Source organism: Lates calcarifer, linkage group LG8, assembly GCF_001640805.2.
Source record: "Lates calcarifer isolate ASB-BC8 linkage group LG8, TLL_Latcal_v3, whole genome shotgun sequence".
NCBI lineage: Eukaryota > Metazoa > Chordata > Actinopteri > Centropomidae > Lates > Lates calcarifer.
Genome location: NC_066840.1, coordinates 8,495,116 through 8,509,224, shown reverse-complemented (window position 1 = coordinate 8,509,224; position 14,109 = coordinate 8,495,116). Strand labels below are relative to the sequence as shown.

General features: G+C 42.9%; 1 protein-coding gene across 2 annotated transcripts in view; it reads left to right on the top strand.

Annotated features, from left to right (window-relative positions):
• The first annotated feature begins 536 nt into the window (after window positions 1–536).
• The window catches only part of LOC108882875 (glutamate receptor 3), a 77,397-nt gene continuing 63,824 nt past the window's right edge, over window positions 537–14,109 (top strand). For both annotated transcript variants that reach the window (XM_018675643.2, XM_018675641.2), the window contains exons 1-2: window positions 537–944; window positions 1,443–1,601. In XM_018675643.2, coding sequence (XP_018531159.1) covers window positions 866–944; window positions 1,443–1,601 — 238 coding nt within the window. In that variant the 5' untranslated portion in view covers window positions 537–865. The remainder of the gene's footprint in view (window positions 945–1,442; window positions 1,602–14,109) is intronic.

Below are 14,109 nucleotides of genomic sequence, written 5' to 3'. Positions count from 1 at the left end.
AAAAAATACAGCGCACCATTGTTTAGTTCTTTTCATGATCATTTTCAGGACCATAGACAGCTCTATTGACTCTGTGTCCCTATTTCCCTCTGCCAGCATAGACCTATAATATGTGTATGTGTGGGTGTGGGTATCCGGGCATGATGTGTTTCCAACTTTTCACCACTTATTGCTGTGCCTCGTTCCAACCTGAAAATGTCATTGTTTTCCCAACCACGCTGGAGCTAAAACGTGGACTGTGTTAAGATCGAAAAAAAAAACGAGCGAAAAAAAGACCCAACACAAACACAAACTTTTCACACATGTTCCCACTGTGAACGATAAACCGCAGTTCTCCGCGTTGCGCCTGAAATGGTGCAAACGCAGCGCCTCCGCTGATCGTAGAGAAATGCAGCAGCTGCCGCAGCTGGAAGCGGCCGGTCTATTCAGAATCACTGGCCACCTCTGAGACTGCAGTGTTTTTTATTGATTCGGCCAACAGTGGGCTAATATTGACAAGTGCCGCGCTTTATTCCAAGCTGTCGTGATCTAGCCGGCTGAGGCTTTTTTCATTTAACGTCAGATCAAGTTTGACCACCACTGGCCCGCGCCGCGACGGGTCCAATCGGAGTTCAAATCAGCTCCTTCTTCCCCCCACCAGCCCACCCCTCCTCTCTCTCTCTCTCTCTCTCTCTCTCTCTCTCTCTCTCTCTCTTAGTTGCAAAAAATGCTCTGCAGCTGGGCTGCACCTCAATGAACCTAATTGGTGCACTGTGAGCGACCATCATCTATCCACTGGATTTCCATTGCGCCCGGCTTTCATCCAGAACATATGAATTTGCTTAGACAGACCCTTTTAAGGAGTTGAACAGATAGGTCGGAGAAAATGGCACAACGCGTGGTTTTGTTTCTACTGTGGCTCTGTGACAGATCATTCGCAGGATTTCCCAATCAGATTAATATCGGTAAGTGTTTTTGCTGTGTTAAATGACTGCAGACTCTTGTTTGTATGGAGAAATCCAAATGCAAGATTGCATTTTTTTTTTTTTTTTTTTTTTTTTTACCGGGAAGATGTGCACGGAGCGCAGAGCTCTGCGCAACGATAGAGACTAACTTGATTTTACATATGCTGCAAGCTTTAAGCCGCTGATTCTTGAAAACAAGATTAAAGCTGACGGTGTCACTGTAATCATTGTCTGAAAATAAGTGGAGTGAATAAGAAGGAAGATGTGGAAACGGTCCGCTCGACGTGAAGAGTTACTGACAGGCGCACAGGTCAAAAATACATGATAGTTCTTCTTTCACATGACAATTATTCTGCTTTATTTCACTGTGGGACGTATAGAGTTCCCCGTCACTGAATGAAATGTAGTCCCAAACTGACAGTAGACTAATAGGCACAGATGCGAGTGTGAAAGCCTTGTCTGATCTTGGGTTTTTTTTTTCTCCCCATCTCTTCCAAGGGGGACTGTTCATGCGTTCCACGGTGCAGGAGCACAGCGCGTTCAGGTTCGCTGTCCAACTCTACAACACCAACCAAAACACCACTGAAAAGCCTTTTCACCTCAACTACAATGTCGACAACCTCGAGTCGTCCAACAGCTTTTCGGTCACCCATGCGTGTAAGTGTGCTTCTATTTCAGTCTGTGTCCGAGATCCTCACCACTTTCTGTCCACGCAGAACGAGCAGAATTATTTATGTCAAACTCATATGGAGCTGATAGAGGCTACAGCTCAATCCAGGGGAAGGCAGTCAAGTTCACCTCACTTCACTTGAGTTCGTGAGGTCTCAGTGGGAATTACAGGAACATTTACAAACACAGAATTGTTCCAATGTACACAGTGTTCCTCCTGCAATTCATCCCACATAGTATTCTTGTTTGTTTTTTTTTAATGTACAGTGTTGTTGCTTGTCTGCTGTCAGGAGTTTTACAGAGGTGATATTTTACAAATGCATGGATTCCACACTGAAAAATAAGTTACCTTGGCAACATGCTGTATACATGCTGGCCTTGAAAAGAGAATGCAATTACTCAAATGCTGTGTCAAGTACTCAGTGCTGGAGGAGTCCATATTTTGTAGTTTGGAACAAAAATGGATAAAAAGCAAGCATTTCTTTTTATTTTATCACATAAATGACTCACAATTCAAGAAGGAAGGATACAAATGAATATAATACAGTATCTTGATTTGTTTCCATGCTTTTTTATGGGTCCTGTTATGTGGGTATGGTCATCCCGTGGTGCAACTGGTGCACAGAGGCGTTTTGATTTGTAGCTGATCCAACAAATAACTTCTTTTTTCTACACCCCCTTTGGCAGCAGTTTCTTGAACTCAGCAGAAACACTGTGGACGAACGGGGAAGAAATAGAGTCGAGAATGCCATTCTGTGATGTCATTTTAAATGATGGGTTCAGTTTGGCTGAATGGCCGACTTTGGAGACACACTGCTCTGTGTGACTGGTGGGGTTCAGCCTGTCTAACCCATGCGTTGTGCAGCCATAATGGCCCCTCTGACTCTCCATGTGCCAGAGCGTCTCCGTCCTCTGACTCCCCTCCACCCCACCCCCAGCCCCAACTGTGTTACAGAGCATCTCCCCCAGCATTGCAGAGTCAGCTCATTAGCACCCAGCCCTCATAGCACCTCACCGTGCTGTCATTGGGTGAAAGGGGAAAAAAAATCCATAGCTCCCCAACCAACGCCAGCAAATGAGTTGGGCTCAGACCTGCAGAGGAGGTGGGTCTGAGCGGTGAGGGAGATGAAGCAGAGCGTCATATCACAAGGAGCAGAGCTGCGAGTGCCCTAACGAAGGCATCCATAAGAAACAATAAGCAAATGAGAGAGAATAAATAATAGATAGTGCTGTGCAATTTCACGCATGTTGAAGAGGAAGGGAAGCATAGGGAGAAAAAGGCTTGATATCAGAATCTAATTAAATTCAGGGGCAGACAGAGTTTTAGTGAGAGGAAGGGGTTCCTGTGGGAGCCGTGGCCCCGTTTCCTGCTTTTTGCTGCCACGTCTTAGCATTTCCATCAAGAGCACTGTCTCAGGACCGACTTGAACTTCAGATACAAGAAAACGATGAGCTTTTAACGGCAGTGCTCAAAAGAAATGTATTGTTTAGTGGAGCAGAAATAGGAGGGTGATTGTCAAATGTCATTATAATGTTTGCTGAGAGTGTCTCTTTTGCTTTTAGGTGCATATTAATAATCTGCTCAGCTTGAAATTTCTACTCTGCTGAGTGTTTAGCCTGCTACATTATACAGAAAGAAGTGTTATACTTAACGCACTAAAAGTCCTCGAATTAATTGTTAAATAATTAAGTTGATAATCAACAAACTTTGAGCAAAGACAATTTTAGAAGCAGTGTTCTTTAGAATCTGATTTGTGTAATGTATGATCTGAGAGTTTTTTTTCAAGGTAGCACCCTGAGACTCTTGTCTAGTTGAGCTCGCAAACAGCAGACAGCTCATGCTGAGCTCACAACAGTCCACAAGCACCTCAGATTGTCTCTACCAATGTAGTGAACAAAATAGAGATGACGGTTATTAAATATCACTTATCTGCTGACTTCCAGGCCTTTGAGGCTTTGCCTCTAGTGAGTGAAGACCTCCTGTGTTCCTGAGTTTTACATTTGTCAGCATGGTTGTTTGTTCTGCAAGCTGTCACATTTGTTTAGTGGACATTCAAATTCCCTTTGTCATCAATAGCCCCATGTGGATGACTCAGACCTTTGTGAGCAGCAGCACACATCTACTTTCTGATCGGACAAGATTTTTTTTTTTTTTACAAAAGTGGCATTCATGCGGGTTTGGAGAGTAAATCTATTTTGAGGCAAGCTTCATTGCTTTGATCAAGATGAGATCTGGCTGCCTTAGGCCTTGCAAAGTCGTTGAAATGACAGATTTTTTTTTTCTTTTTGTTTTGCTCGGACTCCTCTTTTCTCGCAGCTGATGTTATTTTGCTCCACTGTGTATTCTCTCTTTACTCTGGGACAGAGAGTGCTAAAGCCCTTAACTCTGACTCATCATGTAGATCACTCCCCCTCATTTGCTGTTCATCCTTTAAAAGTAATATAATAGAGGGAGAGGAGCAAGAGGATGTGCATACAGTAAGTCAAATTAAACTTGCTGGAGTTTATTTTGCTTTTTAGAAACAAAATATGGAAATCCTTAGGTATAATGAAGGCACAGTCTTGTGTCAGAACAATTTCTTTCAAGTCAGTTTAAAGCCTTATGCTATTAATTGAATTAGTGACCGGCAGCAAAACAATGTGTGGCTTCAGTAATCCTTAAGGCTTTGGCTTTGTACTGCAGAGGCATGGTATGTGCTTTGGTGGCAAGACTGTTGTTGCTTTGAAGTGACATCAGAAATTGTGAAATGTGTAATTACCAGTGCAGTGTCCATAATAGCTGTGGAAGCTAGGAGTCAGGTATGCTCACAGAGGAGGCAGGAGTAGTTCAAAGCAAAGGGTACCAGTCTGAAGAAAGCAGAGCAGACAGCATTAATGTTCCTGATGGTCACGGCTAGCCAACTTAATGACACCACCATCCTTTTCTCTCCTGTTTACCCTTCTTCTTCTTCTTCTTTTACCTGAGGCGAAAAAAACACATCAAGCCCCCCTCCATCTTTCCGTGCCACGCTATTTATTAGATTACTCGCCTTGATTCCTGTTAAAGGCAAATTTTGCAATGCTTGGCTTTTGAATCTCATCTCCCTTTTCCCCATTCCTCATTCTGTCATTAAGCTAATGGTCTGTGTCCCCTCTGCCAGCCTTTTTACATGTGCCTACCCCCTCTTTTATTGAATCCTCCAGGTCCTTAAACCCTGGCAGTAGCAGATGCTTCTTTGGCTGTGCCGTCCAGCCACCTTCTCCCACCACTGTTAGCAACTGAAGACAAAACTGCCTCGCTCCAAGACAGGGCTGCTCTGGGCCCAGAATGCTAACACACATTAACTAACTTGATTGTGGTTGGCCAGTGAGCCCAGCTCTGGAAGACGCACTCAGCATGCTATCATGTGCACCCAGAATGACAGGCATACACAGAGGGCTGGTAGAGTCTTACAGGGCTGATAAAGACTTTTTTTGTTGTTGTTGTTTTGGACATACCACTGGCCCACCAATGCAACGGGCCAACCAGGATTTGTCCTGGTGTGCCCGACAACCAGTACCCCATTGCTCCAGGAGTATGGAAAAGAATGCAGGTTAAAACAAGAGTCAAAGTGATTGTATTTGTTAGAAAGCTAAGAAAGAAGAGAGCTGCAAGAGAGGAAAGCCCAAGTGACAGTGAGGTACAATATGTCTTATTGTAAATGGAGGGAAGATGAGGCTAAGGGAATTGTGTCACATTTTCACTTATTTGCTTTCTTGCACATGCTTGGATGAAAAGATTGATACTACTCTCATGTCTGTAGAGTGACAAGTTGGAACAACAGTGCATTGTTGTTTTTACACTTCGGTTTTTGTACAGATTAAACAAACAAAGAATGATATGTGTATTTTGTCACCTCTAGACAGAATCAGGTTATCTGTTTTCCCCTGTCTCCAGTCTTTGTGGTAGGCTAAGCTAAACTGCTGCTAGCTCTAGCTACAAACTTACTGTACAGACATGAGTGTGGTATCAGTCTGTCTCCAAAAATGGTGAATTATTCCTTTAACCTGGCTCCAAATGAATAGCTGTTCACATATGTGATGCTAGAGGTTCATGCTGCAGTATTTGCATTGTCTGTCTGAAGTAATGTGCAGAAAAATAAATTATCACATATTATTTATGTGCTGCATTCCGACTGGATGTTGTATTGCACGTAACACACGATGATCTATGGTGATAACATGTGTGCAATGTTACCGTGGGTACAGTATCAAGATCAGAACATTAGTAGAGGCAGTTAAGGCATTAATTTAACAGTCAGAAAACTCCACCTGATGCTTGTTTTTACATGGACTTGGGATGTCAACATCATCGATCAGGATCATCATAAAAACTCAATAACACAGCGTGCAAGTCAAATTTTTGTCTAGACACAACACATCCTTAGAAGCATCGTCTTCACTGACCTTTACGCCTACCCAGGCTGTGCTTGCTTTGCACACGTTGCCCAGAAACACCAACAGTCTCTTTACACTGGCGGCCTACACCTGTGACGGAGCACATGTGGCAAATGGCATATGTCGAGAGGCACAGATGAAAAAAAGGCTGTTACCCAATCTACGCATGTATTGCTGTTGTATAGCTTTTGGGGCTGTTGTTGGTGTCGGTGGTGTGTGAATGGACGGTAAATAAAGCGACAGGGAGACATGTTTTTGCAGCGCACGGCCTGACAGAGACAGGCTATGGTCGAGAGAAGCTCCTCAGGTGATTGTAGCAGTGCCACACTTCTTGTCCTTGCAGGCTGTAACTCAGCTTGAAAGGTGTGACCGGGGAAACATGGCAGGGGAAGCTGGGAAAGAGAGGGGGGAGTCAGTGATGGGAGGATATAGATGGAGACTGCAGTAAAAGAAAGCAAGAGGAAAAAGAATTTAGAGGTTGCTTATCTTAGAGAGCATGCATGTGTATGTGTGTGGATGTGGGAGAGAGAGGGACGGAGACAGAGAGAGAGGGACTACTTCGGGCTATGGGGGTTGTACCGGGACATGCCATCACAGTCCAGCTGTGTTGGGGGCACAGATGGAGGTTTGTTAATGGATGCACAGGCATGTTCATATGTATGCACGTGTGTGCACATATGCACAGAACCACACACACACACAGACACAGGAGGCGTGTGGGAGCTGCACATATGCATGGACCATCTCCGTCTTCACATTTGTTACTGAGAAAATCTCACTGTTTTGTACTAAAGCTCCCATGACACCCTCCATCATTCATCCAAAGTAAAGGTCACGGTAAAAATATTACTGGTTCACCCTGTGTCTCTTTGTACAAAAAAAGCTAACGCAGTTTTAGAAAATACCATTTGTGAAAGATATGCAGGCGAGAATTTATGTGAAAAACTAAATGTGGATCAAGTTTATTTGATAAGCACCATGACTGCGCAAAAAGCCTCAGAGAGTAACGTTAACCACAGCGCAGTAATGTCATGGTGTGATTTCGAGGCCAACAGGCCAGACGGGTCTTGGGGGGCCCCCGCCGAGGTGGCTGGATGCAGGTCTCAGTCAGATGAGTGGTACAGTAACGGCTCTGGATGAGGTTACATGCTGTGGGAACTGCAAGGTCTCTGAGAGGGGAACAGGACAACAGCAGAAGGCGGGGGGTGACTGACAGCACAGTTCAGATAGCAAAGGATGAGGCAGAGAAAGGGTGGAGCTTTTGTAACATTTTATGATGTGACTGAGATTTTAAAATGTCTTGCAGAGCTATTATCATTACTTTTTAAGAACACTACAGCTAAATAGTCAGAATTTAGCATAAGGCTAATATTAATTGTTACTACAAGTGTTACAGTAATTGCTGCTACATTACAGCAACACACTTACTGAAATTTAATACTAATGAAAAACTAATAGCTTATCCTACATTTTATACTTTTTTTTTTTTTGAAGTCTTGCTGGCATGAGTTCAGCGACTGGTCCTGTTTGTTGTGGCCACATGAGGTTAAAGCTTTCTTACAGAGCAAACACATAAAAGGCTGGAAATATTCCGAAGGCCAAACCTCCAAAGGGAGCATTATTTTGACCTAATTTTCTGGCCATGAGATGCTGTCCGCTGGATTATTATTATTTTTTTGTTTATATTTTTTAAAGTCAGGCATATAGCTGAAGCTGTAATGAGATTCAGAATAGAAAACACAGAACATACTCCAAGGCAGATTCAACACAATGAATTTTTAATCAGAATATCAAAAGATCCTCTTAAACCCAACCTGAGGAGAAGTGTTGCTGTCGGAGTGTTATTTGTCTTGGAATCAATGACGCTGGCAGATGTTGTTTGATAAAACAACAGCTTTCCTCCCTCGCTGCTCTGACTCCTTCAAATCTCCATATATCTTTCACAAACACTGGGCATTTGGCCATTTCAGCAGCTATGGAATATAAAAAAAAAACAGCACATGGTGTTAGGGCAGATTTTTGATTTGGAAGATCGGTAAATCACATCATAGATTTACACTGCTACTTTGAAAGATTTCTCCAGGCCTGACAGTCATCAGTCTTTTGTGGTGTGTTCAGACCTACTGTGGGGATGTTGGGGTCTTTGAATTTCCTATTGATTTCCTTTATCTATCCGCTCAATTTTCTGGGGCAAATGTGATAAATTTCAAGTGAGAAGAGGGATTAGGGTGAAATGATTATGGATGGATTCTCATGGCAACCAGATGATATCATCACCACAGTCAACATACTGTAAAACCACTGTATATAATATTGCATTAACATGATAACTGATGCTTTTTATACATTGCATACCGTAGAAATACTAGACTGCAAGAAGTGCTTTAAATGTATCAGTAGACATATGGGATTGCTCTTAAAGCTTTAACATTTTGATAGATTTTGTTAACAATAAAATTTCCATGTCTATTAAAACAATTTACACCACTGGTGAGCAATGAAAACCCTAATGTTGCCATTAACCATTTAACTAGAGTAAGTTCAAGAATAACATGTGGAACACTGACCCATATGTGAGCTTTATGGCAGAGCCATGAATGCAAGGCATAGGATCAAGCTCCTTTTTTCATCAGCAGACATGATGCAACATGACAGCCCATCTATGCTCCACACATCTGTTCACCACTGTTCAAATAATGGGGTGGGTTCTGAACTATAAGTCAACAATGACAGGCTAAGTCTGTGTTCCCTTATTGAAGATGATATCAGCGCTGCGTTGTGATGAACAAGAGGAGCTGGCTGACCATATAAAAAGCAGTGATAAGCACTACGAAGGACCGCACAGGAAGAGGCACACAAAATCTTAGTGGAACATTAAACACATTTGCTGCTGTACTGTGCGAAAAAAAAATGTTTATGATAAAAAATAAGCCTGCACATGTGGTTAAGTAAAATGGACAGAGGACAAGCTGCTGAACTATTCGTCTCAGGTGCATCAGGGATTTTTTTGCCAGCAGCTCCATGTAATGGCTGCTTCCATTTTGTTTTCTCAATGAGCAAAACCTCTCAAGGAGAGTGGGGTACGTCATTTGTGGCAGAGATTATTTTTCATTTCAAAATGTCACTTATCCTCATGCACCAGTTGTGAAAAGGCAAGGGATGGAGTTGGTAACGTAGAAGAAAAGAAGCACATTTTCAAAACTTGTCGCTTTTAAAGATCTCTGACATTGCAGTCAGCATTTTTTTTACCCCTACTCCCCCTCTCTGTCTTTCTCATTTCTATCTCTCTCTCTTTATATATATTTAATCTCTCCCACAAAGCCCATTACAGCTATGTTCCCGCAGCCGTTGCAGTCACACTCAGCTAGCTATTGCCCATTCACTACACTCCCCTACAATACCCGTAATCACTGAATCAGTAATCCTCTACTTGAGCTGGAATAGCACATCGTGCCTCATCGGAAGTTGCTGCATTGGTCTGGCTTCACTGGGTCCAAAAGAAAAGGAGGAAACTCTGAAGTCTTCCTCAATAGGAACTGCAGACTGCATTGTCCTAACCAAGGTCATACAGCTTATGGAAGAAAACACTTCTGAGCCTTTTATTATTTCTCAAGAATCCGGAGAAAACAGTAATTGGCACCTATGTGCTGTCTAATCTTGGCGGTCCACTCGGGCTGCATTATCAGCTGTTTATTGTTTTGGTTTCCCTCTGCATGTGTGCGGCGGAGTATAATTTCAGCACTAAAGACAGTCAAAAACTGAAGAGGACATCAGGGTGGTGTTGTGATGAATACAAAGCACCAACAGGGAGTGTCACAATGTACTCTCCCAACTAGTAAATATTGGATCATAGTGCGACGGGGCTTCCAGCTTCCAGCTCTCCCGTCTGCCGACTGAGCAGATTGATCCGCACGTTCCTGGCCTGTTTCAAAAGAGGCAGTCGCTGGCAGAGCCCTGCCAAAGCTGCATGTCTGTGCAGAAACAAGGGCTCCATCATAACTGATTGCTTGTGACAGTTCACAGTCGCCGGGCCACTGAAGCATCATAACCTTGTGAAACTAGTGTATGGGCAATCTAGCATACAGGCTGAAGGAGAGGAGGAAGAAGCAAAAAAAAAAAAAAAAGATATTAGCATATTCCTTGCAGTGATAAAGAGATGCAAATAAGACATGCTGTGCCATGAATAGCCTCTGTGGTTAATATTAAACACATCTTACGTAATGAAAGACATAATGCAGACCAACACCTCCGGAGACGGGGTGAATTTATAGACAATTATTGCAACTGTGATTGCACTTGAAGATTGAAGACCCCAGCAATGTCAGAGCAGGGCACATTGATGCGTTGGAATAAACCACTGATGACACTGAAACAGAAATATCTTCTGGCAGGCCGGAGGAACAAACCCAAGCCACTCAAATCACTTTAGCTGTGTTGTCACCATAACAAGCGCCAATATATTTCTGAATGTTCACTGACTCACACTGAATGCACGCGTTTAATCAAATCATGGATGCTGTAAGGAGTAGAATGATTAATCAAATGGCCATGAATAGCATGCTGGGAATTTTACAGTTGGTTGTAGCAACTGTAAAGCTCCAAGGTGCTTTGCCTTACCTGCTGCTTGGCTGTCAAGGTGGTGGTTGCCATCGCTGTCAAACAATTTGTCAGACTTTTTATTACGACAGTGCATCTATGGGTATTCAATGTGACACAGTGGTGCAGTCATACTTTACATGCCTCTTACCACAGTTCTCCTGTCCTTAGTCCTCACTATCCCCATGAGTGAGAATTAAGTAAACATGATGTGCTCACTCAACCATGACCCTCCTCTGTTTCTCCCTCCAATGGTTCATTTGGCGAGTGCTGTAGTATGGCTCTTGCCATTTCACACATGGCTACGTAAAACCTGTGGGCGGTTGCTCCCAGGCCGCCGTCCATGTTTGTGTGTGTCCATGCATGACTGTGTGATGAAATATTGAAGTGCTCTATCATCGACCATTGGTTGGGCCGCCGGCGTGATTCCTGTCCCTTAATTTTATCTTTCCTGTCTTCTTTATCTGGGTGGCATGGCTTTATTTTTTCCGTGGCGGCACGGCGTGCAGATCAGGGAAGGCAAACCTCATCTGGACCCATGACAGAGCTAATCCATCGCAGCTGCAGAATGAAAAGGCCGTTTGGAGTGAATCCATTCCAAAAGGCCTCAATAGAAAGCTTCTCTCAGATGCCGGTGCCCTTTGCAGCCCTGACACTGCTAGAATATGATGAAAAAGGACTTGGGAGAGTTCAGTGGCTTAGCTATGTTTATGAGAGAAGGGAATAGCGGAGGAGAGAGGCACGGTACTGAGGATGCAGAGATGAAGTGACCGACTGCTGTGTTTGTGTAAGCCGGTGTGTGCATGTGTCTGAGATGTGAACTGGATTGTAAGCAGATACGGCCGCTCCCCCCTTCATCTCCCCTGTCTTCTATACTGAACTGAAGCAAGCCAAATGTCCAGAACATGCTGTCAGTCAATGAGTGAGATTTGATTCGCTTCTGGGGATAAGCTGTGCATGTTCAACAGCAGACCCACAATGGCTGTGAAGTGGACAGTAGCCAACAGTAGGAAGATGTGCACTTTGACATTAACTCATCATAAAGAAATGTGCAATATGTATAGTTGCTTATTAGTGTTAATGGACAGTTAGACTGAATAACGTACCTTTCTTAAATGTGTCGTCTCATCAGACTCATTTTATGTTCTCTTGCTTTTTCTTCTCAACACTTTGTGCAATGTTTTTTTTTTTTTCTCCTGCCCATTGTAGTGCTGTTCCTGCTCCTGCTGCTGCTCCTACTAGGCTACTGTACAAGTCCCATCCCTAAGCTGTAAGGGGATAGACTTTGGGTCTTTTATGCATAAAGAAGCTTAAGTTTGAAAATTGCTCTCAAGTGACCGAAGTTTGTGAAAAGTTAGTGAACATTTCACTCCCAATTTCAGGGCTTTGTCTCACAGTAAAGCTTTTTAGCCCTAGGATGCCCTGTAACTGAATGAAATATTTAAAAGTAATGAAGACTCTTGTTGCATGAGGAGTTTCCTGTTGTAGAAGTTGTGTAGCAGCCATGTTTTTTTTCTTCTCGCAGTTCTCACAATTTTTCACACAGGTACAGTTTAAAACATTTATGTAGCACAATCCTGATTTTAAAGCATCAGTTTGCCCACTCACTGACCACAAGTGTTATCTAATGCAGCAATGCAGTTTTAGCTAATCTTGCAAAACTGTTGGCTTGTTTACACCAGGTACGACTGTCTGACCACTGGACTCATTTTTTGCAACAAGGCAACTTAAGTTGTAATAAATCATATTTCCTTTTAACCATTTTTATAGGAGGTATTACTTTGGTGGAAAGAAGTTCCAACAATGACTCCTGTGGATTATCCTGAGTTACTAAGGTATTGTTTATTGAGATGTAAATGTCTGAACTCTGAGCACACAGGCAAATGAAAACCAAAAACACTGACACTTTAAATGAAAATACATTATTTTATGGCAGCTTGATCAATTTAGCTTAAAAATTCATTTACTCTGAATATTTTGTTTTTGCTCAGTTTTGATCAGTTAACCACATATATTCCATCTGTTACAGTGAGTCTTTTTCGTGACAGGTATTTCAATACCTCTGTCTCACTCTGGCTCGACTGAATTGCAGCATGGTGACCATATCAGATGGTAAAAGTATCAGACTGCCACCAAATTACACTGAATGTTTCTCATATGTCCAGGCAATGAAAGGTCCACTGGGAATAAAATGGAGCACATCTTTTCATCTAATGCGAGAAAACTTCTTGCTCTCTTCTCTCTGAGCGACTACATGAAGTGGGTCTAAAGTGAAACCCCTTGCTGAGAATCTTTATTGGTTTTTGCGGGGAAATTTGCTTTAGAAAAGTAAGGTGAGCAAGGCATATTTTAAAGGTCTGTTTGAGAGGGCCCTGGTATATATAGGATTACAGCTCACTCACTGTCATATCCCTCTGTTTTCCATCTCTCCCTCTCCCTCTCTCTCTATCTATCTGCTACCTCCAGCATTATCATTCACAGATGGAGCACCGTCTCAGCAAGGGCACTAATAAGATGAAAAGTGGTGCTGGACTCTACATACTTAACCAGGCCTGGATTGAGGCTGAGAAGGAGAGGGAATTCTTTTATTGATGCCTTCAAGGTTAAACAACTAGTCCCATCTCCCGTCCTCATTGACTTATTCCATTATTCTTCACAGAGAGGCAAAAAGGTGGGAGGTACTGGTCCTGGAGAGGTGCTGTTTAAAAATTCAGCCCTGTAATCAAGCTTCACAATGCAAATCCCTCAATGGCTTGTTCCACTGCCATAGGATATGAATTGCAATGTGTAATTTGATTAGCGACACTGGGGGCAAAGGCTTAGCTTACACGCACAGGAAGTGGACCTCGTGAGAGTGGCAGATAGTCATCCCCTTCCTCTTGGTGGCACCGCGCGGCACACTCATGGCTTTGCACGTGCGTATAAGCCATATATGAGACGAAGAGATCTGAAACCCCCCCCAAAGGACAAAAACTACCAGTCAGGAAGCATTACAATCAAATGTTTTGCACTCTGAACTGGAATATGGCAATTACGAGACTTCTTGTCGTCCTGTCTCGCAGATGAGAAAAACACAAACTAGTTTAGCAAGCAAGACTGAAGAACAGATAGAAAAATATTCAGGGGGGCAGGAAAAACAATCCAGAGTTTTGACATTGATGGAAAAATATATGTGCCTGCCAGACATCCACAAAAGTGTATCCTGCTTTTTTTTTATGTTTTTTTCAATCATCCAAATAAGAACAGGAACAAGAGAGGTTTTCAGCTGCCAGGTATTTCCCCTGCTGTGTAGAATTGGATTCAAAACAAGTCAGTCAGGTGCGGCACTCTATACCTGAAATATCACCACAAATCTTTACCCAGGCAAGCCCAGCCCTCCTGTAGTCAAGTCGAATAATTGTAGACATCTCCATAAACTAACTATAATCTCTCTGATGGAGCTGAGAGTTTTCTCCCTGTGTCTTCTTTTCTTAAAGGCATCTGT